This window comes from Castor canadensis, chromosome 3 (assembly GCF_047511655.1).
Source record: "Castor canadensis chromosome 3, mCasCan1.hap1v2, whole genome shotgun sequence".
NCBI lineage: Eukaryota > Metazoa > Chordata > Mammalia > Rodentia > Castoridae > Castor > Castor canadensis.
In genome coordinates, this window is record NC_133388.1 from 57,770,056 (window position 1) to 57,798,027 (window position 27,972).

The window sequence follows — 27,972 nt, forward strand, 5'->3', positions numbered from 1 at the left end:
ATTTGTGAGCTTATTAAAGCAAAGCCATTAAAGAAAAAAAAAATCTCTTTTAACAACCAGGTGTATAAAATTATACATCATCTCAATAAACCATTATGATAATATGCCTAAATTATTCAAATCAAATAGGAAATTTAAAGTAAAATAATGAAGCATATCCAAAAAAAATTAGACTAAATAAATAAAAAGTGTCTTACGAAGTATGAAAAACATGAAAGAAAAGTTTAAATGCTTAACAAAAAGAGAAACTAATTCCTATTTCTAATATATTTGTGATGCTTCACTCCCTTTGGTGTTATATTTTATATTGTCCTCCTCTTGATTACACAACTGATTAATTCAATGAAGTTGAATCTGAACTATGTGCACTATATCATCATGGCGTTACACTTAAAATTTTATAATTCACTTGTGTGTATACTATTTGAATTTCTCAGTAATTTGATAAGAAAGGTAATGCAGCAGCTCTGACAGCAAACTCTTCAAATGAGTAATTGCAGTTTGATTATTCTGTGGGAAAACCAAGCTAAAGTAACAATCTTTGTTGATGCTTGCTCAGATCAGGTGGACCAAAACAGCAGGAAGTGCCTCTGACAGATTCCAAGACTCAAGTGTCTTCAATGAGACTTTGAGGATTACAAATATTCAACGACACCAAGGAGGCCGGTATTACTGTAAAGCAGAAAATGGATTGGGGTCCCCGGCAATAAAGTCAATCAGAGTGGATGTGTACTGTAAGTAAATTTCCCAGAAAACTATTATTCTGCTGAGTTTGGGTTTCTTCTGTCCTACAACTAAGGTTTTCTCAAAAAACATAAATACAGTACTGATTAGTTGAGAATGAAAAGTATATAAGCTAAGGACAGCTCTTTTAATACATTTCTAAAGAAAGACATGGCCAGTAGAAATTTTCATGAAGTTTTATGATATGATGCGTATTTACTAGAGAACATTTAACAACATTAATATGGAGATATAAATGTTACTGATAATTCCCACAATAACTTAGTGTTTAAATGTATATGTTTTTATCTTTATATATGTGCATATATATGTATATATGCATACATTCATTCCTTTTCTTTTTAATTCTTTACACTTTTAAAATTTTTTTCTTTATTCATTTATTCATTTATTCATATGTCTATACATTGTTGGGACCATTTCTCCCACCTGACCCTCACCCCCTCTTTCTTCCTCTACCTCCCTCACTTCCAAGCAGAACCTGCTCTGCTCTTTTCTCCCATTTTGTTGAAGAGAAGACATAAGCAATAATAACAAAGACAAAGTGTTTTTGCGAATTGATATTGGATAGCTATACAGAGAGATTCCTAGTGTTGCTTCCATGCAAGTGTGTTACAGCCCAAATTGATTCATCTCTACCAGATCTCTTCACTATTTCCCGGTCACCTTCCCATAGTGACCTCTGTCATTTTAAGGTTACTGTATTAGCTCCTCTGCAGTGAGGACATCAAACACTTTCAAGTTTTGGGTTCCCTACCTATCCCCATTCCTCCCATATATGCTCTCCCTTTGTCATGTGACCCAAGTCCAACAACATTACTGCATTTTCCCTAGATCTAAAGTCTGCATATGAGGGAAAACATACAATTTTTGGTCTTCTGAGCCTGGCTAACCTTGCTCAGAATGATGTTCTCCAGTTCCATCCATTTACCTGTGAATGATAACATTTCGTTCTTCTTCATGGCTGAGTAAAATTCCATTGTGTACAAATACCACATTTTCTTACTCCATTTGTCAGTGGTGGGGCATCTTGGCTGTTTCCATAACTAGGCTATTGTGAATAGTGCTGCAATAAACATGGGTGTGCAGGTTCCTCTGGAGTAACCTGTTTCACATTCTTTTGGGTATATCCCCAGGAGTGGGATTGCTGGATCATATGGCAGATCTTCTTTTAAGAAGCCTCCATATTGTTTTCCAGAGTGGTTGTACTAGCTTGCATTCCCACCAGCAGTGTAGGAGGGTTCCTTTTTCTCCAAATCCTCACCAACACCTGTTGTTGGTGGTGTTTCTAATGATGGCTGTTCTAACAGGGGTGAGGTGGAATCTTAGTGTAGTTTTGATTTGCATTTCCTTTATGGCCAGAGATGGTGAGCATTTGTTCATGTGTTTTTTGGCCATTTGAATTTCTTCTTTTGAAAAAGTTCTGTGTAGTTCAGTTGCTCATTTCTTTATTTGTTCATTGATTTTGGGGGAGTTTAGTTTTTTGAGCTCCCTGTATATTATGGTTATCAGTCCTTTGTCTGAGTATACATGCATTTCAATACAGAAGATTATGTTATTTGCACTCTAAGTATGTCTGTTTATTTTACCTATGTATGAATACAACTATTTTATTTTTTAAAAATGCACCTTGTGTCTGTAGACAAAGTTATCTTGATTGGGTCATGAATGATCAAAAATCTCTGCATAGAGTCTGTTTTTGATCTAACTCTGTTGAAAGTAATTAGCACCAACCCTAGGAAATGCTATATCACCTGAAAAGTGTTGGTTGATTTATTTTTGTTCTCAGTAACATTTTCTTACTTTTCATTCTTGGCAAGTATATTTAAAATCTTCGTGGTCTCCTTACTTCTTCACCAAAGAAGCCAAGAACCTACATTCACTTTAGTCTTTTGCACAGATTTATCTATTACTCTTATTTTTTTTTCAAGAAATTGCATTCATTTTTAAGTCTCTATTTTTAGAATATATTTTAATTCAGCTATAATAACAAGTGAAGAGTTCTTGTTTTTCCTCTTATTTTCCTTTCTTTTCTCTTCTTTACATGTGTTTTTATTTTTATTTTTTTCGGGTGCTAAGGTTTGAACTTAGGGCTTTGTGCTTGCTAGAGCAAGATCTTCAATTGAGCCAGAGCTCCAATCCTTTCCCCCTCCCTTTTCTTTGACTAAAGCACAGGTATTGACATGGTAAGAATAGTCTAGAAGTTACATGTTGTCTATTCACCAGACCCTATGTTGAATCTTAGTTATTAAGATAACTTGGATGTGAGTCACAGAGCAGCATTTGTGATTCACCTTCCACATTGGGTACTTATATACTTCCTGGATAGGAAAAAAGTCCCTGCTCTATTTTCTCTAGTATTTTTCATCTCCTGAGGAATACCCTAGCATAATTTAAGCAAATTCAACCCATGTGCCACTCTCTTTTCCAATAGGCATACAGGTTGGCTGTAGATCTATGCTTTGCATCTGTGGCAAAGCTGCTGGTCTCCACATATTTCTATAATTTTGCTCAGAAAATTACATATTTTTTATTTTGAGGTATTGGAGTTTGAACTCAGGGCCTACACCTTGAGCTACTGCACCACCTCCTCCCCCATTTTTTTTTAATGAAGGGCTTTTTCTTTTTTTTCTTAATTTCCTTTATTCATATGTGCATACAATGATTGGGTCATTATTCCCTTTCCCCCACCCCTTCCTTTTTTTCCCCACTCCCTCCTTCTCCCCCACTACCCCCTAGCTTCCAAGCAGATACTGTTTTGCCCTTATCTCAGGGGTTTTTGCTAGTTGAGATAAGGATAGCTATATAGGGAGATTCCTAGTTTTGCTTCCACGTACATATGTGTTACTTTCTAAATTGATTCTTCTCGAACTAACCTTTTCTCTAGTTTCCAGTCCCATTCTCCTATTAGCCTCTGTTACTTTTTTTTTTTGTTTCTCATGATAGTGATTTTATTTTTATTTATTTATATTATGTGCATACATCCCTTCCCTTCCCTCCCCTCTTCAGTTTCAGGCAGGTCCCATTCTGCCCTTGTGACTGACTTTGTTGAAGAAAAGACATAAGCATAATAAGAAAGACAAAGTGTTTTTGCTAGTTAAGGATAGCTATACAGAAAGATTCCTACTATTACTCTCATGTACGCATGTGTTACATTAGTTCCTTTGCATTAAACACATCTAATGCTATCTTTTTTTGGGGGGGGGTTACCTACCTATCCTCATACTTCCCTTGTGTGTACTCACCTTATCATGTAATCAAAGTCCTATCCCCTTGTTGTGTTTGCCCTTGATCTAAAGTTCACATATGAGGGAGAACATACGATTTTTGGTCTTCTGGGCCTGGCTAACCTCGCTCAGGATGATGTTCTCCAGTTCCATCCATTTGCTTGAGAATGATAAGATTTCATTCTTCTTCATTGCTGTGTAAAATTCCATTGTGTATAAATACCACATTTTCTTAATCCATTCATCAGTAGTGGGGCATTTTGGATGTTTCCATTACTTGGTTATTGTGAATAGTGCTGCAATAAACATGGGTGTACAAGTACCTCTGGAGTATCCAGAGGAGTGATATTGCTGGATCAAATGGCAGGTCTATGTTTAGATTTTTAAGAAGCCTCCACATTTTTTTCCAGAGTGGTTGTACTAGTTTATATTCCCACCAGCAGTGTATATGGGTTCCTTTTTTTCCACTTCCTCACCAACACCTGTTGTTGGTGGTGTTTCTAATGATGGCTGTTCTAACAGGGGTGAGGTGGAATCTTAGTGTAGTTTTGATTTGCATTTCCTTTATGGATAGAGATGGTGAGCATTTTTTCATGTGTTTTTTGACCATTTGAATTTCTTCTTTTGAGAAAGTTCTGTTAAGTTCACTGGCCCATTTCTTTATTGGTTCATTAATTTTGGGAATTAAAGGGTGTTTTCAAGATAGGGTCTTGCAAACTATTTGCCCAGGCTGGCTTCCAATTGCAATCCTCTTGATCTCTGTCTCCTGAGTAGCTAAGATTGCAGGTGTGTGCCACATGTGCCAGGCTTAATATATAATTTCAATCAAGTAAATTTGTTTAAAATGAATTAATTATTTCTGTAATATAACTTTCTAGAGTACATACCTCTTTTTGTAGTGTAGGTCATGAAGTTTTAAATATTTATATATTAATATCTCTAATACAATTTTAAAATCTAAAAGTTCTACAGTGCATAGGTGGTTTTTTTGTTTTATTTTGGTAACATTTGTCAGTATAGCCTGATGTCAGCTAGTTTTGTAACAAAATATGACCTGAAACTACTTGAATAGAGAAATAGAAAAGATGTTATGCTGTTTATTTTCCCTACTTTGTATAAATAATCACATTTTCCACAGAAAATATGTTTGATTACAGAGACTAACCCCAAATCCTGCTATGTATGTTATATAATATATGGTATATGTGCTATATTATGTTTTTCAAGCAGCAAACTACTGAATAAAATTGCCCACAGATTTCAAATAAGAGATTGTGACATACATTGCTGCTGCAATAGGTTTAATAATAATTAAAATGCTTATATTGTTGGGTAAAAAGATCAAATACAAGGATAGAAAATCACATTTTAGAGACTTAACCATAATCTCTCCTTTAACTACAAATTTTTTCAGTAATGTTCTGCATTGTACTTCTTTCTGTCTCCATCCTGCTTTTCAGACTAGGTGGTGCCTAAGAGGTTCATACTGCACAACTTGCTAGAATTATTGTGCACTTCACTCCATGTCCCCAGTCCTATCAGTAGAATATCCTCCATGCAGTCATGCCTGAAGGCACTGACTCCATTTCCTTCTCTTTTGACTTCTTTTGGGTCTTTTCCTTTGCAACCTGGACCTAATTAACATTTTCTGTTACTTAAGTAAAATATCACGGCACTGTAGATTGTATTTGTTAGAATAAACGAATGGCAGGGAATGGATTGGCTAGAAAAGGTTCATATGCCAGCACAGGTTTTATTGTGGAGAAGAAGCCCTGCTGAGGGGGTTCCCAGTAAGAGATCTGGATTCCTCTTCCATTTACAGACTGGGGGTAGATAAAGGAGGTGGGTGGAGAGGACACAGGAAAATTACTGGATGGGATAATCCTCAATGGCCCTCTGACCCTCCCAAGATAATGGCTTACCCATTCCTTCTGGGCCAAGTGGGAAGTTTCTAGTAAATGGCTTAAGGTGGATGTCTATTTTCTTTAGGGCTAGGTGGAGAGTTTGCAGTAAGTCACCTTCAAGGGGGACGGGGGTCCAGTTCCAACATGGCTTCCTTTTGTTCACCTTAACACTATTGAAGCACTATTTTCAGAGTTTTTTGGTTGGCTAGTATTTATTAGAAAGCCATCTAAAATTAAAGGATATAAGATGTTAAATTTTAGACCGTGTGACTAAATGTGGCTTCTCTCTAATACACATTTCCCAGAGAATGCCTTCGGCTCAGCGAAGATGTTTCTAATATGGGTCTCTAGACATACGACTTGATTATGCCTATGCATGAAGGTTTGAATAAAACTTCCTTTATGTAGTATATTTTAACATGCTATGACTAATAAGAATACTTCATGGTAGAGACACTACCCTATTTGAAGAATCCATATGCTGTAAATATAACCTTGACTAAAGACCAAAGTTTTAAGTTCAAGCATGTTTTTTTTCTACATGAATCTTTAACATTTTGAACCGGCTTTATCATTGTTAATAAGAAAATGACTATCATATGAATACTTTGTCTAAATTTGGCAACTTCAGAGTCTAAAATTGGATTCTAATATTTAAGATTTTGATTTTATATTGGATTGTATACTGAATAAATACTCATTTTACAAACTATAAATAAGCTTATGTTTTTATTTTGGATACTTTTGCTTTAAGTATCTTAGGAAATACTGAAACAATAGGACCTTTTCTTTTTTGTATTTGGATTCATGGTTTTAGAATCATCATCTTAACTATGGGATTCCATTTCTTTTTCCAAACTATTTCCACATGTAGAAATGATATCAACTTCTGTAGAAGCTGGAACACAGCATGGGTATAGAGTATGAAACACACACACACACACACACACACACACACACACACACACACACACAAATCCATGGTAAGGATTATATTGGCATCATGAAACTGAGGCAAACTACGACTTTGATTTAACAAGAATGATTATAAATCAAGTTAAAATTTAGCCTTGAGGCCTTTGTGATGGGTTATCTCTAGAAACTGTTCCATAATGTATTAATGTGTTACTAGCAGTATTCATGTATAAATGTAATGCCATCTGTACATTTAGAGAGTTTTTATAATAAGAACAATGGATGTCTTTCATTAAATTTCATGTTCTCATCATAGTTTTTTAGATTTAAAAGTTACTTAAATAAAATTTAGTCATAAGTAAATTATTTGATAAGGAAATATAGCTTCAGAAAAGAACATGCTATAATGTTGATTGACATAAAATGAGGTGCCTTTCTTAACATAGATATTTTGAAATATTAGTAACACTATATTAACATTTTGGGAAGGCTTATCAATCTGCACTAATTATTCTTTCATCTAATTTCCTTAAAAATGCTTGTATTAGAAAATTGGACTATGTAGATTTTGTAAATGAACTACAAAATAGATTTTTTAGTTATTTTAATTAATAGTACAATTTGAGAAGTTATTGTAGCCACAGATTTTAACTTATAGGACCTATTACTTTAGTGTTTTAAGAATTATAAAAGCATTTCAAGAGTCTATAGGCTATAATAATTTAATAAAAGTATATTTATAGCTTGTTAGATTTCAAAGCATATAGTGAGTTAGTTATTTTTCCAAAATGTTGTGTATTCATCATATAAATATTTCTGATTAAAATCTAGTCAAATACAATTTTTCTTGTAGTAGAAGATACCTTCTAAGAGTCTTAAAAACTAGTGATATGTTTAAGTGAAATATGTAGACTTAGTTCTACTTAAGTATACTCTTTTAAGCATATGCATTCTTCATATCTTCTCCCTGATACCACACTAACAATAAAGGAATAAAACAATAACAATTGTACAAATAACACAAATCAATAAAGACAAAGAGAATGGGAGATTAGATAACAGAAAAACCCTTTTGAAGGAAAAGAATCAGATCAAGGAGTGGCCACTGCTTATCATACCAAAGAAAGCTGAAATCAAGCCTGTGAGTAAGAAGGACAGAGCTAGTCATACTCATGTTCTAGACTTCTTGAGAAGCACAATAATTGAAGTCATCACATTTCCCCTTAAACTGAAAATAGAGGAAGTGATGAAGAGTCTGAATAAGATGTTACAAAACCAGATTTCCTTCTACATTCTACATAGCTCAATGTCTAACTCCATCCCCACCTTAGCCAACTGCCTTGTCAATGTCCCCAAAACATTAGAAATAAACATTTTTGAGAAACTTGGAACTAAATGACCTGAAGTAATTGAAAAAAATAGACAATGTACTATAGTCAAATAAGGGTCATACTAACCTCATCTTTTGTCATATTTGGTCCAGAGAAATCTCACCAAATTTAATACCCTCTTGACAGGAGATTCAAGATTTTTTTTCTAGGAAAACTGTAAAATCCTAGAAAGATGCTACGGATACCATAACTGGGGTCCTTGGTTTAATAGCCAAGCAAATGCACTAAAAATGAAGCCCATTATTGATCAACAGAGATACTGGTAAGCATCTTAGATGAAATTACCTAATAATGAGACATTTAAGACAGTCTTAACAAACAAAGACAAAGTAATAGTAGAAAAAGAACTCAGAAAACAAGAAAAACCCTGTGAGGTAAAATGTAAGGCAAACATAATTATTGACATTTATAATTAGTTTTCTCAGACTAAAAGGAGAAATACTGCATTTATTTAAAAAGAGCAGGGACACATGGACAAGGAATTTTTCAGAGAACATCAAAGAGCTTTTACAATATTAAAGATGATTGAATAAAACTCTATAAAATGGATGGAAATTAAGTTTCAAGAAAGTTTACAGGTTCGTATATGAAAATAGAAGAATGAAACCTGTTGAAATTATTCTAAGAAGGAGGGGAGAGGGGAAGAGGAAGAATGATGGAGGTGTATTGTAAGCACAAATACTACAATGTATTCCCCTGTACAAATATTATATGCTAATACCTTTAAAAATGAAAGAAGAAACCTTATAGAGAGTAAATCAAAATTTAAGTCAAAGGGATATTACCTAAGAAAGAGAAGATAAGAAAATTAAAGAATTAGTCTGATGTAACATATGAATAATAAAAATCAAAGTGAAGAACTTACTTAAAAAAATAAGAAAATTTTCTGTCATAGTTGGGCATCTGTTTTTAATTGAAAGGGATGAATAGGTACCTATCATAGTGGAATACATAAAAAGCACACCAAAACATGATGACACAAAAATTTAAAATATCAGGGATAAAGTGAAGATCTTATATATTTCCAAAGAAATTTATTTTTGACAATATTTCTTGTAAAAAATTAGGAATCACAATGACACACTTTTCTCAATAGAACTCTGGAGGCCACAAAATAATTGAGCATACCTTTTGAAATCCTGAAATAAAATTATTACCAAACTAAACTTTTTAACCCAGCCAGATATTTTTTTTCAGATTCAAAGAAGAAAGATATAATTAGACCTGTAGGATTTCACATTTTCATCATGTATCTTTTTTCACAAAATTCAGAACTAATTTTATTCCAAACTTTATCAGAGGATTGTTTTCAATTCTAAAACTTGAGTTTAGATTTGTCCTCATGCATTTTCTTAATTATTCTTAAGAACCAACATTAGCTGATGTTTGACACATAAAAAAGGTGACTGTAATGATATGTCCAAAGTAGGGCTGGAGTGGTAGAGCACTTGCCTAGCGAGTGCTCTAAAGGTCAAAACCCAGTATCACCAAACATTAAGATATGTCCAAAGTAAAGAATAGACAATATTAGTGCCCCATTCTGATAACTAATTTTTTCCTAACTTTTTAAGATAAACTCTATCAGGTTAATCTCCACTACTGTTTGTTTACATATTGTTTAGGATAAAATATTTTTAAAATAACTGTTATTTTTATCTTCATCCAGAAAATATGTGAGTAGCTACTCACAATATAATTCCATTGAATTCTGTGAGGTTAAAAGGGAAATTTATTGAAAAAAATTGCACCATCAATGAGTTTCAACTACTCAAAGAGACAGAGTCATTTATATGAGTCATTTAAATGGGACACAATGGCTAAATAATAAGGGTAATGACAAATTAGCTCTTGCAACAGTGAAATGGCACAGAAAATACAGTGCCTAGAATAAAATGTTACTATACATCTGAGCATGAAAGAGGTAAAATTTACATTGTAGTTTGTAGGATGTGTTTTGAGAGACATTGCTCAATGACATTTCTACATGTCTTAGGACAGCTCAACTCTAAACTCATTTTCAGAGATGTTTATGTAGCAAACAGACTCAGACAATACAGATAGTGTCCTTTCTTCAGGACAGAGGGCAGATTTGTACCCCAAGAAGGATAATGAATGCATGTCAACCTCAGGGGCAAAGATTAGCCAAGTTTTCTATTGGATTTTGAAAGACAGGAAGTTTTCAAAGTTCATGGTTCCTTACAAATTGACTGCACAGCATTGATCTGGATTTTCCCACATTATCCTCATGAAAATCAAAGGGGAAGGAGAGCCCTTGAAAACATGACGCTTATATTTCCATCGGAGACTTCACTAATAAAGTCTTTTGGTGCAGTCCCATCAGTTCAGTGTTTTCTGCCCACATCCACAAATTGTTAGACTATATGTTAGCCAAGAAGTAGGGAAAATATCAGACCCAACACAATTATTGAAAGAATAGTGTTTAAATAAGTTGTAGAGAAAAACCAAAGGTTTTTTTTATTTGATGAAAATTTTGGCTAAAGATACAAATGGGAGAATATAAGAACAGTGTTCAGAGGAATAGTGATTTAAAAGGTAAGTTCAAGGAGGAATGAGAGCTTAATTTGGAAGATGGGGTATAAGATTGTGTCACACTCTGATTGCCAATGTTTTTGGGACATACGAATGATGATCTGCTTGATGAGAGATATAAAATAAAGAAATAATAATTTTATAAATGCAGAATTACTGAGACTCAACATTTTCCAAGTACTGGTATTGCTTCATTTGCCACAAACAACTGTAACTCATTGGGAGCCCTGAAGTTCTTTTTGGAGAAAAAGAGATTTTGTTGCATGTAGGAAAAAAGTAGGTTCTGAATTATGAAATTCTTATCTCCACATGTATTTGTTACCTTAAGGTTCTTGAGGACATTTAACAATTTTCTAAGAATGTGTTCACCTAATTATTTCACTTATTCCCAGCCATGACTGTGATGCTCACAGGGTAATAGAGGTCATACTACTTTAAAGGTTAGGGTTTGATTAAAACTTATTTCTAATTCAAAAAGAAATTAGATTCAGAAGCATTAGCTTAATAAGTTTTCATGTGTGCAGACACTGTTCACACATAAGACAAATCTTTTCCAATATCCATTAAAGATTTTATAAGCATTCTTATTTCTGAAACATATCTCCTGCTTAAATTTCACTCAGGAAGATGGCTGCACTTCATTATATTCAGATCAAGCACTGATTTTTTTTTGTCCTTGTCTGTTAGATTCATTTATTAAATTTTGACTAAAGAAATTAGTAGAAGATTAGGATGACATGTTATCAATTTATTATACAAACACAATTCACTTGTGTTAGAAAGAAGACAATTGTACAGTTAAAAATATAATGAGTTTTGTTTTTGTTTCTCTTTTAAATTTTACTGGAGTCATCAACATTACTTCTGGACAGAAAAGTTTAGGAAAAGGGATGAAATGACTAGTGGAAATTCTGGAAACACGGCAAATCTTGCAGGAAAACTAATAGCCAAGTCAGTCCCTTCAAGCACAATTTTCTCACCCACCACCCACTACCCACAACCCATCTTCCCAAAACATCAACCTGGGACTTAGAAAGTCTTAATAATGTTTAATGTAGCAATTACAGTACTTATTAAAATGGTGGCTTTCATGGTAATTCTCCTATTAGTAAAATTCAAGGCAGGAATTTGCAATTTTATGGCTACAACAAATGAAAAATATTTGCTTATCAATGTTATTTACTAGTGGGGCATGCAGCTAATCTAATTCTCCAATAGTATTAAAATTCTTAACAAAAGAGCTTAGTAACAACAACAGCACCAGTAAAAATCTATATTATACCTTTTTACTGTTCCATATTCAGAAAGCATAACAAAATAGTTAGTTTTCAATTGGGTGAGTCCTGTCTTTATGAAGGTAATTATTACCCATTCACTTCTGGTCAAATACACCCTCTTGATGTGAATTTACAATGCCTACTGGTGTCTTTCCCACCTCCCACAGATACAGTCAGAATGGCAGTCAGCAACTTGCCCTCAGTCGCTGTGCACCTGGTCCTGCTGCCTGTGCTCATCCGACCTCATTCTGAAATACCAGACATTCTATGAGCCTAATGGACTAGAGGCAGTGAAAGGCCACTTCCTATTATGCTTTGTCAGTTTGTGGTATTACTAAGGACCTGCTATGTGGAAAAACTACTAGAAACTCTGGTGAGAGATACAAGGAAATCACAAGATGTTTGCATTAAAGAAAGTTTATAATGAGCTGGAGATTTGAAAAATATAGTTATAAGCTTGGTTAAAAATATAAGTATAATTTAGACAAGTGAGTGTAAAAAAATTAGTTTGCATATTAAAAATACTAACAGAAAAGTGATATAAAAGTGATAACATTCATTGGCAAGTCCTCCTCCTAAATATATTGAGGAATTCGAGAAAATGAATGTGATTATATCTGTGTATGTAATTTCTATTTGTTTCTGGGAAAAAACTGTCAAAGCTTGAGCAATCTTATTAACTGCAAGGCTATGATATTTTTCACAATGGTGAAGGCTATTCTAATATGCATCTGTTTATATTTTTGCTCTTATTGCTACAATCAGAAAAATGTTTCTATCTAATTGCAGTAAAAGTTCTCCCTCATCTAAAAATTATTTATCAATTTTATTGGTCATTTAAAAGAGGTAAATTTATTGGTTAAACTGAGCAAAAGGCTCTTAAAAAGAGAAACAGCGGACTGTGTGAGATTCCTTAGTCACAGGTTAAATAGCAGGCAGAGATCCTGCTGCGTCAGCCCTAGCATCAAGATTGGCATCCAGTATTCCAGTCAGTCCATGAACTCTGAATCTTCAGAGCAAGGTCTACTACTGCTAACTCGGTATTACATACACATTTCAGAAATAAAATTTAGAAGTAATATCACTTGTGCAAATGAAGTGATCTAATGGTTTCAATCCAGGAAACATGAGGTTGCTTCAGGTGATTTTAAAATCTGGCAAATTCTGCTCACACAGAAGATGAAGTAAAAGTTTGAATATTAAATTATTGCATATATAAATGTTTAGCATTTTAAGTTAATTCTTCCTCTGAATCTATTATACTATCTAACTTAAAATCATCACTGCCCTCCCAAAATCTGTCACCCATTGCTTCTACAACTTGGTCTATTCCTTGAGTTAGGTTAAATAATTTGAAATATCAATTGTTGACTGGCTTTACAGGATAAGATATAAAGTTCCTCAGAGAGAGAGAGAGAGAGAGAGAGAGAATAATAACGACATTAGATTTTATAAATGATAAGATTTTTTTAAAATTGAAGTGTTGTCTACCTCCAACTTTAAGGTAAGAATTTATTTTATTTTTTTCTGACAAAAAAAATTATTCTTGCCAAGGATATTATAGAAGACATCCAGACTTGCCTGGATACTTTATTCTTTCAAAAATTTAAATATTTTTTAAAGTCATGAAACATTGGAGTGACTGGATATGAAAAAACAAACTATATGAAAAATAGCCTATTTTCAGTCTCTTACACTGAAAGTGGAGTGAAAACATCTACTTTCTACAGGAGGACTTTGCAGTGTTTTTATTCATGGTCACTTGAGTTTGTCACCAGACTGAGAATATAAAAATCCATTTGTAATATGGGAGCTCTCAAGCAGATACGCAATCATGAAATCCCAGATGGCTGTGCATGAAGTAAATGTAGGGTTTGTTTCATTTCAGACCTTTTCAGGTGTCCATTTCTTTGAATTATATTCTAAATGTAGAAGCAAACATGTGAAGAAAGGCTTTAGAAATATCATCCAATTTTCAGAATGAGCTAAGGTATTGAAAAACATTTCATTTTTAGTCCCACCTCCACTATCATACCCAGTCTCTCATCATTTCACACCTGGGACTTGCAAAAAAGTCTTCCAACAGAACTTTCTTCTACTCAGAATTCTATTCTTTTGTCACTGCCAGATCAAACTCCCTTAAACTCAGTACTTGTAGCTAAACTTTCTACATTTGTTTTGCATTTTCCACCTATTTTTTTTTGCTGTTCTGTTGAGATGTAATTTCTTGTATCAAAAGCAACATCCTCCACACCCTTTTTCTTGACCCACATACTACAGCTGCCTGGCTCTCCAAGGCTGCATGAAGGACCGGGGCTTGCTCCTGCCCCCACATTGTGCTGCTGCTGTCACTTCCCCTGTATCTTTGCTCTCCACTGTTCATCCAGCATTCAGTTCACTCCTATCCATCAAGGTTCCTTGCTGACTGCCTAAGTGCTTTTTCACCTCTTCTGGAATTTATCATATTACTTTTATACTTTAAACCTTAAAAATTTAGTGTGATTATCTGCCTCTTTATGTTGTATGTCTGCAATTTATTTTATGAAACATTGAAGGCATTTCAAGATACAGAGTTGTTCTAGTTTTATAAAAGTTATATGAAATATAAAATATTTTAATAATATCACCAGTGATACTGGGACAACTACCCTTTCATGAAAAACATTAATATTGGGAAGTTATAGACATGTCCTGAGATATGTAAAGCATGTAGTTGGATAAATGAACTTTAAAACTATGCTTCAATCACTCAAAACAGGGTTATCGTGAAAAAGACTAAAATCATGCCATGTACCTCCAACTGGGTTATGGAAAACTTTCCTTTTTCAGGTGTTTTTTAGACTTCAGATTGTGCAGAAGAAACTGGGATTATGTGCAAAGCATTGTGTACATGTATTAATGTTTATTTTGCTTGCTGATCACAATTATATAATGATTCATGTCTATACATTTTGTTTATCTAAAGGTTTTGTAAGCTGCCTTGTAGGTATCATCTTATGTCATCTTTTACTAAACCCATATGGAGACGACCAGCTCAGTGATGAACTTGTAGTAAGGTAGAAAAATTTTGTTTATGGAAGAATTGAGTGATTATTGAAGGATATGCAAAGGTAAAGTCAGCCTCTTCTGCTTTTGTCATATTTTTATGAATGTGTGTTTGAGTTTTTATCTTCATCCATCTTAAGACTTAATGGCTTTTTTCCTGTTGTTTGCACACCTTAAAAGGAAAACAGTGCTTTTATACTCTCTACTACTAAGATGTTCAAGAAACAGATAAAGTAGGCTGGCAGTTGTTGGGAAGATGAAGGAGTTCACATTTTTGGCCCTTTTGTGTACTAAAATAGAAGGAAAGACATTTGCTTGAGAATCTGAGCAACGGCTGGGATAGGAGTCTGAAAACATCCTTCATAGTAGGTGGGTATTGTGAGGCATGGAAGATGGTGGTATTTACCAGGAGAGGAGGCTTATGGAACAGCACTGAAGGTTCAGTGAGTTTGATGAGTAGGCACACAGGCGAGAAGGGAAAATGAGAAGAAAGGAAAGGGAATTGCCTGGTTTACAGCTGCAGAGATGGAATATCTTTGTGCAATCTCAATGTCCAGGTAATCTTGTGAGAGGGTGGTAGAGTTGGGATAAAAGTGACAGTCCTTTCAACAGAGGGTATTAGAGAAAAGGAAGCTAGTAAGAGTAGATGTAGATATTGAAATACACAGTTTGGTAGCAGGGATCATGAGACAAGGGAGCTTGTAAACCAGATGTGAAAATGTTCCTCATGAAGTTGATGGAATGGGTAAGCTAGCTGGTGATACAATATGAATACAAAGAGGGAAGAGACTGCCTATATGTGGAATTAAAACCAATGTGTTTTATGAATTATGGCATTACATAATTACTTTATTGCTTTCAATAAACCAAATCCAATCTATAGAAAGAAAATAGTATTAGAAATGTTTTGTTTCATACATTCTGCTTTTAATCTTCAATAAATATTTTTAATTTTTTTGAGACAATAGCTCATTGTGTACCCAGGCTGACCTTGAACTCTCAATCCTCTTGTTTCAGCTTCCTGATTGCTGAGATTGCAGGCATGGGCCATCACATATAGCTTATTTTTTTTACTTTAAAGAAAAATAAGGTAAAAGTACCATATGTGCTAGGCTAAGGTCCACTCCATCATTTATGCTCCTTCCTTTTTCATTCTTTGACTATGCATATTACTACATAGAATATATGAAAATATATGTATACATGTATACACATGTATATAAAACATTTAAGTGAATATCAGAGAGAAGCAGGTTTTTCTTCTTCCACTTTTCTTATTATCTATCAGCTCTCTCTTTTTTCAATTTCTGTACATATACTCTTCTTTTTTTTGTTTTATTTTTTCATTACTGGGGTTTAAACTCACAGTCACTCTACCAGATCTTTTTTGTGCTGGGTTTTTTCAAAATAGGGTTCTTCAAACTATTTGCCCAGACTGGCTTCGAACCGTGATCTTCCTAATCCCTGCCTCCTGAGTAGCTAGGATTACAGGCATGAGCCTTCACCGCCTGGCTATATACATTCTTCTTTACCCTTGTTTCACTTTACTTGCTCTTCACATATCTTCTGGATTTTTGAAATTATAAATATCGCTTTTATACTACTAAGATCCATATTATGGTTTTATATTTTTTATTTATTTCAGGATGCTTTTTTACTATTGGCAAGCCATTTAAATGAAAACCTATAGTGAAGTATAAGTTTGCCATACATTATGTTGTTTTAAAACTTCTGAAAAAAATTCACATTTATATTCTTTGCAAATAGATCTGAATTATTATTTGTAAGTTGAGAATACAGTGGAAGAAGACATCTTCAATTATTCAACAAACACTTGCTTATTAAATATCTGGCACAGTGTGTCACATTCTTCTTTCAGCATGTGCAACATCATCTTAGCACCTGGCTAGGAATCAGGAAGGTGGGCTTTTAGATGAACAGTCATTCTGAGCAAGTTGGAAGACATGTTTTCCTAAGATCCAGTTTAGCATTGACATTCTGGTACTGCCAGTCATTGCTAATGGACATGTACAGTTTCAAAGCAACATATTATTGAAACAAATATTTTAATAGAAAATGAATTAGAAATTGTTACTCATTCAGAGATGCTTACTTTAACTTTGTCATAATGATTTGTTAAGAAACAGTGCTATATAATATTGTCTAAGGGATTAACAGCCAAAATTAGTGAAGTGCTGTGTTAACAGGTGAGAAATTACCTAGACCAAGTTTTCTGTCTAAATTTTAAAAGTAAATGTGAAATATTTTCAAGATTATATGTTGAGAGAGGGGGGGGAGAGAGAGAGAGAGGGAGAGTTAGATTTGAAATAATTGGTTCCTACCAAGTGGGAGCTGACAAGTCTGAAAAATTTAGATAGGGTAGGCCATCAGGCTGAAAATTCTGGTAAGAATTGATGTTTCAGTCTTGAGTTCATATTTTACAGGGCAACAGGCTGGAAACTCAGACATAACTTTCATGTTGCAGTCCCAAAAGAAGAATTCCTTCTTCTGGAAAACTCAATCTTTGTTCTGAAAGTCTTCATCTGACTAGACGAGGCTCACTCACTTTATGGTGGATAATCTGTTTTACTCAGTGTTTATTGATCTGATATCATAACACCAAAACAAAGAGGAACCACAGCCCTGCCATATTCACCATATAATTACTCATTATACATCTTTCAATCATTTTGAGATTTTATTTTTCATAAGAATATCTCCTGAGTTTGTGTTAAATGTAAATAGAGGAATAAGTTCAAGAGATTAATTAAATAGCATAATATATGTATTCTTGAAAAATACCAAAAGAGTAAATGTTAAATATTCCACAATGTATATGTATTTCAAAACATAAAGTTTTACATGATAAGTACATATAATTTTTTCTACATAAATTTAAGTTTTTAAAAATGCAAAACCTAAAGTTTGAGAACATCATTAAATAAAGTAAATGAAATTGGCTGAAAATTGCAACAGTAGAGTCTTATAGTTTCTTGTATTTGTTTCATCATAATTATCTTAGTAACTGGCTAGTATTTATCCTAACATCTTATCAACCATATATTTATAAGATAAAGTAGACACCACTGACTGAAGTTTGTCAAGTAAAAATATGCTTTTTAAAGACATTGCTGTTTCAAATATTTTGCTATGGACTGAGTCATATAAAAGCAATCCAAAATACATATATGGAGACAATGCACATATTGCACAGATCTGTGTATCTATAGTTATACACACAATTAAATAGCTGTGGACAAATCTTGAAAAAAAACAAAAACAGGATTGCCGAATAGCTAATTCCATGACTAATGGCATTATTTTACCTGCAAATTGAGGTCTGGGTTTACCACACCAGCACAATCTAGAATCCTATACTCTATGCTGGCCATAGAGTATAGGATTTTTCCCTACAACTCCATATTTTACATTCATTAAGAAGAGCATTGGTGACATAATGCCTGGATTTTTAAAAAGTCATCCTTGTTCCAATGAAGCATTTAATGGACAACACATTCATGTATAATTGTTTTTATTTTAGGCTGAAAATGATCTCAACTGTAATAATTAGTATCACTTTGCTATATGAGTCAACTCTCCAGTCTGATATTTATAGGTTTATTTTCTTCTCCTGTGAATCAGGCTTGATTGATATGTCAGAATTGATTCTAAGCAGCAATGGATCCTACTGGCACTTTTCACAGTTATCCTCTTTCTAATGTACATATCTTTTCCCTTTTTGTAAGTATAATAATTATTTTTAATTTTTTCCATTTTATCACTTCCATTTTTTGAAATTTCTTGGTTAGCTCCACTACATTGCCATATATTCCTTGAAAATAGTTCCTTGGAATCATTTACTATTAGATCATGGCAATTACCTTGCACAAGATTACTTGGGTATACAAATAATAGTTAAATTCAAAAGCATTCATTTTTGCTACAAAAAAATCAAAACCCTGATTATAAAATTCCTTGTCTTAAAGACATAAAGAATGGAATCTATGATAATCCTTGCAAGATAGTTGTTTTAGGCAGGCAGGTCACATGCCAAAATATTAGACTACATGGCTTAACCAACGAACATCCATTTCTCAGAGTTCAGGAAGCTGGGAAGCCCAAGATCAAGCCAAGATTTGATATCTGGTGAGGTCCTACTTTCTGTTTGCAGATAGCTTTCTTCTTGCTATGTCCTCACATGTAGGGATAAGGAGGTGCTCTAATGTCTTTTTGTAAAAGATTTTTTTTATCGTTGTGCTGTTTGGGGGTACATTGTGGCATTTACAAAAGTCTTTATAATATATCAAATATTTCTTACTTGAATTCACCCCCTCCACCATTCTTCTTTATCCTCCTCTTCCCCCATTCCTGGAATAGGTACAGCAGGTATCATTTTTCCATTTACATACATATGGACACCGTATTTGCACCATTTTCACCCTCCTTCACCATTTCCCCACTTCCTCCCCCCTCCCACTGGTACCAGTTCCCCTAAGCAGGACCTATTTTGCCCTCCTGTTGCCCAATTTTTTATAAATAAAGAAGAAAAAAAAAGTGACATTTCTGATTCTTTAAGATAGCTACATGCAGAGTTTCCTCTGGCACTTCCATGTTTATGTTATAGCCTGATTTGGTTCATCTCCTCTATTTTTCTTCTTTTTACCTTATTCCCTTTCTTACGGTGGTTTCAACTGGTTTACAACCAAACCATGAGGGCTCTACCTTTACGACCTAGTTACCTCTCAAAGTCCTCACCTTCAAATGCCATCTTACTAGGAGTTCAGTTTTCAAGTAACTGTTCTGGTGGGATACATTCAGTCCATAGCAGTAGTAAATCCTTATAAATATGTATCACAAAATGCCCGTGTTGTAGATTATGATACATGAACACAGTAGAGAGTGTTAAATAAGAATATGCAAATCCAATCCTGACCAATATGTATAATAGAGTCAGTAATCTGTGAGTGTTACCCTATAAAGTAAGATAGTTAGGATTATCTCTTTGGGTTAAATAGATTAAAAATATTAATATTATTTCCATTTCTCTTCTACTACTATTATATTATTACTACCACAACTTCTTATCGTATCTTCTATAATATATTTAGTGAGTGGGAACTGTTTCATACAATGTATTTAGTGCCTTTTATAAATTATTCAAGTCAAAGGAAAATTATTTAGGTTATCTCAAGGTATTTCTTGTTCAATTTTTCCTGCAAAGGAGAAAATAAAAGTAGCAAAGGAATATTCTTTCAGTGAATGCAATTTTCTTAGAAATTAAAGAGCTTACAAGTCAAAATCATGACATATGAGTCTTCTATTTTAGAAAAGTCTTCCCTGTAAGCCTAATCTTAACTAGTATCAATAGTTAAGTGATATATGTGTGCATGTTTGTGTGTGTGTGGGTGGGTGTGTATAGGATATAAAAAACTGTCATTAAATTAAAATTAGTCTTGAATGCTGAAAATCATAAGTTGCTGCTTTTTCATGATGGATGGATGCTTATTTTAAACACAGCCATTGAGAGGTATACATGTGATGGGGTCTGAACCCAGGGCCTTATACATGACAAGCATGTACTCTACACTGAGCTATACTGCCAGCCCCCAAATGCAGCCTTTAATTGGTTGTTTTCCTTTCCTAGACATGATTTACAGATGACTTTTTGTAGCTATTTGTAGGTCTTAGACACTTAAGATGTAATCCACTGATTGAAGGGAATATGTACTCACAAATTCCTCAGCTCTCATCCTGATAGTAACAGACTGAAGCATACTTTAAATCCTTGATGCAATAGCATTTTACATTCCTACTCAAGATATACAACAAAAGTCAATAAAGTATTTGACCTTATCTGTCCTTATGTGCTTTTTATTTTTTGAAATAACAACTTTATTTCCTGATCTGAATATCAAGAGACATCCTAATACAAGGCTGACTAAACTCTGTAGATGTAAGTCTGTTTTATTTTTCCTTATCATTTTGCATGGCCCAGAGAAAACAGTTCATCAGCCACACTCTGCAGTGAAATGTAATATATTATGGGCTTTAATGTCATCCTCTTTTCACACAAGGTATTTTCAGGATGTTAAAATTTTAAATTAATTTAAGGATTTGAGCATATTCATTGGCAACTTAAGAATATTTTTTCTAGTCCCTAGTTGATTTGCAGTATTATTCTATTATTCTATAATTTTGCAGGAAGGAGGATTTTGATAGCTCAATAAATGTAAAATTACTGCCAATACTGGTGAAACTTACAAAATGAAACATAATTGTTTAAACTTAAAATATAAGACAAGTGCATATAAAAAAAGTACAATGAAAGAAACTTTTCACTGTGCTGCTTTTAAATAGAAACTCTGTGATCTTTTAACCAATATAGTGAAATTCATGCTGAAAATCAGAAATTGTACTTTAATGCACAGGAGTGAAAAAGTGGAAGCCTATGCCCTATAGCAAACACATTCATGTCACAATCATTCCAACTACTACAAATATGTAAGAAAGTGATATGTACTAATCAAACACATGAACAATAAGTTTGATCCTGTCTCTACCTTTAACAGTGAGATGGTTATGAAATGTCTTTTAACTCAGATTTTCTATTTTTAAAAACAAGATAATAGTAATAATTTTGCAAAGTTATTATATAGAGGGGGAGGTTGAGCATTCAAAAGGCAGAAAGAGAGATTTACCTGATTACCTAATTGCAGTCTTCAGATAACTTAGAACATCTCAATGTGCCATCCTAATCTTCAGTTTGCTGCTTGAATTTTATTGTGGGCTTGTGGCTTCTGATGAGCTGCTGACTCTACTTTATCAGCCCCAAGTGCTTATCTTGAAATTGCGCTTTCTAAAGAGGCTTTAGGGTCCAGTTAACCTAGTTGAATGAGAACTCTTCAGTACTCCCTCTTGTGTAAAGCAATAATTTCAAGATTTATGTTTTTAAAAGGTCCAATGATTGTCAAGTCTGAATAGTGGAAAAGAAAAAGGAAAAATGTAAGTCAAGTTGGATGAATTAACTGACATTTCTCATCAAAACCATACAGACGATTAAATGCTGTCTATTCAAGATATACTTATAAAATTAAGCTACTTAAAATACTTTTCAGGAAAAACCTTTGCTATTGTTGATAATTAATGACCTTCATCCTTCTGGATGAAGTTGAACCTGAGCCTTCTAATTCTGCTTTTGTTTTAGTAAGTCACAGTCTTACTCAAAGTATTTAAAAAGCATTATTGCTCAGTCTAGAAATTCTTTTAGTTCATTTTTAGCTCTATTATCAGAATATAGCTTTTCTTTTAGGATATAGGGAAGTGGAAATAGAAACATGAAAAACATCTTGAAAACTTTTCTCATATCCTCCTTTGAGATATAAATGACTGCTGAGTTCTGAAGAAACTTTAAAAAGTTTATGCTGCTATTTATTTTAGTAGCTAAAGAGTTAAAATTGCATCCAGGTGTATCTAATTATGTTGAACATTGGCCAGATACACCCTAAGATTTACTTAATTGAAGACAACTATTAAGAAACGTGGAGCCTGACATAGTTAGTGGTTCATGCCTGTATTCCCAGCTACTCAGGAGGCAGAGAAGTATTAAAGTTTGAGACCAGCCAAGCAGAAAGTTAGTATGACCTCCATCTCAACCAATGAGCTGGGTATGGTGGTGTACATCTGTCATCCCAGCTACTTTGGAGTCAAACATAGGAGAATAATGGTCCAGGCTGACCAGGTCAAAAATGTGAGACCCTATTTAAAAACTGAAGCAAAACAGATGGAGGCATAGCTCAAGAGACAGAGTGCTTTTCTAGCAAGTGTGAGACCCTGAGCTGAAAACACAGTAGTGCCAAAAAAATTAAAAAGAAAGATGTCTTCTTACCATTTTATTCTACTAATGTGGTATACTTAAAGTAATTGTATAATAAATGGCAAATGATAAATGCTATTTTCAGGGGCTAGTTGAATGAACCATCAAATGTAACCATAGAAAAAAGTATAATTGTCTCCCGTCTGAGCTATAGGTGTGCTGTGAATCCAGACTGATAAGAAGGCACATGAAGTACTAATAATATTAGGTTCTGCTCTTGCTGTTGTTACTGTGATGAGTCCTGCTAAGACTGCAGTCACTACAGTGGAAAACAAGGTTATGTTGCATTACTGAAACCTACTGTGCTATAGTGGACAGGGAAGTTTTCAAGAAAAATAAGAGTTTACCTGATTTTTTAAGTATGATTGAAAACTTCAACAAACAATTTAAGGATCACAAGGTTTCCTGAACTTGGGATTTTTAAATAATAGAATGATAGGCTTCTGATAATCCTTTAAAGAGGTTTTCATGAAAACTGTATTGATAGCACCTGCCTTTGAACCTACAGCTGCACTGCTGATGAGTTCAGGGGAAAGTGTTTGACAATAGCAGTGATTATCAATCTATTTTTGTAGCTGGCTGGTTATGAGACACCATTGTTAAAGTCTATAAGAACACATGGTGACCTCTTTACCTGAGATAACTAATAACTTAGAATGACTGAACACATCCTATGAAATAGTAATTCTGTGCATTTCATTCTTACAGCTAAATTAAACAGTATTTTACAACAAACTCTGAACAATATATTCTGGAGGTATTATTAATTTATATACCTCTTTCCAAAAATTTAGAAAAGCAATTATTTCTTTCTGGTCTGTCACAAATTTCAAATTTCTCTTAGTCCCTCTCACACTTAATGTGCAATGAGATTGTCATTGCTGTGTATTACAGGAAGTTTTCAATATCTGCATTTGTGTACAGTCCAGACTTTAAATGCAGAGGCATCATTAATTGCAAGGCCAAGGGTAGATGCTTTCTCTGATCAGTTTAGTAAGGCACAATCAGTCAGTTTTTTCTCATTATCTGGGATGGTTTCTCTCATTTACATGAACTGTAGTATTCCACATCTTGATTGGTATCTTGTGTTTTCCTGTGTTTATATTCTCTCACTATGTGCTCATTAGAAGTGGGTTCATTTTCCTTTGTTCTGAGTTTGGAAAAGAAAGCTAAAATAGATCTGATATTACTACTTATCTCTGACTGCAGTATATTTGGAATGGTGTGCCTTTTAATTCCACATGTTAGATAGTGGATGAAAACACTAACAAGTAGCAGCCCATTATTAGAGGGATAATTCAGAATGGTTTTATATTACCCTTGTTTTGGTTACCTTGCTGTTTTCATGGACATGGAATCATTTTCTAGTAAGGAATGTTGAGTGAAAACTAGTTAATAAATAGCTTAGTCAAATGAAAATGCTAAACTACAGAGATGACAACTGAAACTTGTGAAAACATTAGACTGTCTGAAAACAGCTTTTTCTAATAATGGATATGGTAAGAATTGCTGACAGTATTTCTAATATTTTCACAAATAAGGCTATAAATACATATATACTATATGGATTCAGAAGTTAATGTTATATGTAGAGAGCAGGTTTTTTTGCTGCTTTGTAATGAAATAAATGTTACCATTTATTGGGCCAGTAAAGAATTCAGATGTATAAAAGAAGTATAAGTAAGAACAGGTAGGTTTCTAGGATCTCCATATTATTTTTAATTTTTCATTTTTTTTGTGTGATACTAGGAATTGAACCCAGAGCACTGAGCTTGCTAGACAAGAGCTTTTTCACTTAAGCTGTGCCCCTATCATTTTGTTTTTATTTTGGCTTTGAGACAGGATCTTGTACTAACAATGACTGGGATAGCCTTGGGCTAAGATTCTCCTCCTTCACCACTTGAGTAGCTGGAATTATAGGCATGCACCACCAAGGTGCCTTTATTTTCCAAATTTTGAAGTGCTAATCTGCATGAAATTCTAGTCTTAAAGGAGTGTGGATGTGGTAGGGTGGGGCATGACAGCCTAATTCAGATGCTACAAATATTTTTAAAGCTTTAACAAAAATTTATTTCCAAACACTTCATTTGAAAACTCTCCATCTTCCGTAAATCAAATATAACATCTTGTAGGGCAAGTCCAACCTGATATGTTTCCAAATTGCTGAGTGAATGACTGCTCCAGAGAAATTGGGCTTATGTAGAGGAAATCCTGCACTAACTGACCCCTAACTATATTGTCTCCAACATTTCATTGTAATAAGATTGAAAACTCCAGTGCACATACAAGTCTTCTGCATTGGATTTTCCACTGTATTACCTTAGCCAGTCATAGATGTATTCAACTGTGGATATGGGAAGAAAATTGATTTTGATAGTGGCATACTTAAGTACTATTTTTCTACCACTGGAGAGATTTCTGTTGATAAAATTCATTTCTTTAAGGAGAAACAGGAAAGAAAAATCCCCACTAGTTTATATGGAATCATGATTTTCTGAACATTATCAGACTAAATGTTATTTAATATCATACAGATATGGCAGTCTTATATAGAGACACTCTTTCTCTACATTGTCAAAGAAAGAATTGTGGCATTCTGGGAACTTTGACCTTATATTCGAGTTAATCTGTGAAGCTACTTACTGAGTTTGCCCATTTTTGTTTGTAACTTCCACTGCTTGAGAAAAATTCCAAAGGACACAGCCTCAAGAGCAGATGTGTTAATACAGTACATGCACTGATTACCTAATAGTTCAGTCAAAAGGACAGACAGGCCTTTCCCCCATGTAATTGATTTCCACCTGGCCTTCTGTCTTGAGACAGAAAAGTATTGATGTCCACAAGGCCAGTTACACATTCATGCTAGCTTACCACAGCAGCATTGCAAAGGGTCATTAGGTTCCAACTGCTAGATTAGCAAAGTGGTCCATACAGGCACTGCAAGGGAACAAAAGAAAGATGCCAAGTGTTTCAGTTATGCAGGCTTTACTCTAGCCTCGTTTTAAGTGCAATGACAGCTCAAGCTGATCTGAATTTATCAGGGCCTATTTTATTTTTTAAGTAAATACAAAAGTCAGAAACCTGATCCCTTTGTTTAGACGCTTTCACTAACCTACAGCTAAAGCAACAGATAAATGAGAGAAGCAGTGGGACTTGGCGGGTAAGTGAAATTCTGGAGAAGTAATCGAAAGAGTGACATTGTACAAAGACCTCTTTATTTCTTTTTATTGATGGGTGGTGATGCCTTTTAGGTATTATCACCACATGCATGAGACAGACACCACCCAAATGACATCAGACATATTAAAGCCATCTCCTCCTTGAAAGAGTGATTGGATGCTCCTTTAAGTCCATTCTCATGTATATCAGTTCTCTCACATTAAAGATTCAAATATCAGTTGAAATCCAGTAGCTATTTTATTACTTAGGAAACTATTCTGGGATTAAAATTAAATGATACTTGTTGCCTCATGGCATGGACATGTTTTCAGTCATTAGTAATCCTGTAAAAATCCTTAGCCTTTCTGCTTAGGAGGTGATGGGAAGGAAGAAAAGTAGATGAATTCTGACTATCTCCATTTTATGTTTGGAAGAAAAGAAATGAAATCTGACCAAATATCACCAGCAGTGATTGCCAGAAATGATAGTGCTCACCTTTTTTTGTGATTATGGTGAGTCTTTTTATTTGCTTGTTTGTATTTTGAGACTTGATCTTACTATGTAGCCAGACTGGTCTTGAATTTGTGATGCTCCTGTCTCTGCTTCCCAAGTGCTGAGAATGCAGACAAGCGCCATCATTCTGAACTCCCTGGTTAGTCTTAAGTACAGGTAACTGAACCTAGTCTACTCCATGACTCTAGAGCAATAGGTTTCCCTTGTCAAGTCACTCTGGAGAGAACCTTTACGTAAAGGATCCACATGATGTTCCAAACTGCTTCTGTGCCTTGAAGGATTATAACAGCAGCACTGGTAATTGTTGGTTAACTTTAGTGTGTTTGTGAGCTAGTATGTGTGTGTGAGAGAGTGAAAGAGAAAGAGAGAGAGAGAGAGAAAGAGAGAATTGGGGAGAAGGAGGAAGGTGGATAAGAGGAGCGAGGGAGAAGGAGAAAGAGAAAATAAGAACAGTGCTACAAAAACTCAGGATATCAGAATTGTTAGCCCCCTATTTGCTAGTCTTTAGTTGAAAACACCTCAAGTATTGTTGTGCTAACAACAGCAACAAAACTTGTTTCCGTGACCTCCTTAGACTACTGCACAGACAGTGCCTGTGGGGAAGGGGAGTAGTCATAGCATAAATACCACAGATTTGTGCTGTTTTTACCTGGAGTACAGCAATTTTTGTGGATATATATTTCTCAGTTCATTGGCTGACAAACTCAATTTCCAGAATATTGGAATGTGTGCTGCCTTTTGAAAAGATAGTGGGGATTCTACTTCTCCATGCTATGTCATGTTAGAAAAGAACCTCTTTTAATCATCATTTTGAATATAACAAGAATAGTTCATTTTTATTCTTTTTAATTTTCTTACTAAAATATTCTTACATTTCATGGCATAATTTATACATGTTCCCTAAGAATGGAGTCTTTGGCTCAGAATAAAACATTTATTATCTCACAGTTTATGTGAGTCAGTAACCCCATGGTGACTTAACTACATGTTCACATTCAGGGTCTCACATAGGCTGTCATCAAGTTGTCAGCCCAGCAGCAGTCATTTCAAAGTTTGGGGAAAGATTTTCTACCAATGTGTGGTGGTTGGTAGATTTCACATCTTCATCTGTGGACAGTCTGCTCACGTGGAAGCTTGTAATATGATAACCAGCTTCCCTTAGAGTAAGCCAGCAAAAAAGTGAGAGTGAGCACCCAAAAGGAAAAAAAAATGTCACAATATCTTTGTAACAATCTTTGAGGTGAAGTCCCTTTACTTTCGATTTATTCTGTTAGAAGTTTCAAGAGTATAAGAAAGAGTAGTAGAGGGGTAATCATGGTACATTATGCATGCATGTTTGGAAATGAAATAATGAAACACTTTGTTTTGTACAAT

At 34.2% G+C, this 27,972-nt stretch overlaps 1 protein-coding gene across 2 annotated transcripts in view; it reads left to right on the top strand.

Annotated features, from left to right (window-relative positions):
- The window catches only part of Mdga2 (MAM domain containing glycosylphosphatidylinositol anchor 2), an 815,899-nt gene that overhangs the window by 411,537 nt on the left and 376,390 nt on the right, over positions 1 to 27,972 (top strand). For both annotated transcript variants that reach the window (XR_012446173.1, XM_074068038.1), the window contains exon 3: positions 560 to 734. Coding sequence is in view for 1 of the 2 variants with exons in the window: in XM_074068038.1 (XP_073924139.1) it covers positions 560 to 734 (175 nt within the window). In the remaining variant the exon portion in view is untranslated. The remainder of the gene's footprint in view (positions 1 to 559; positions 735 to 27,972) is intronic.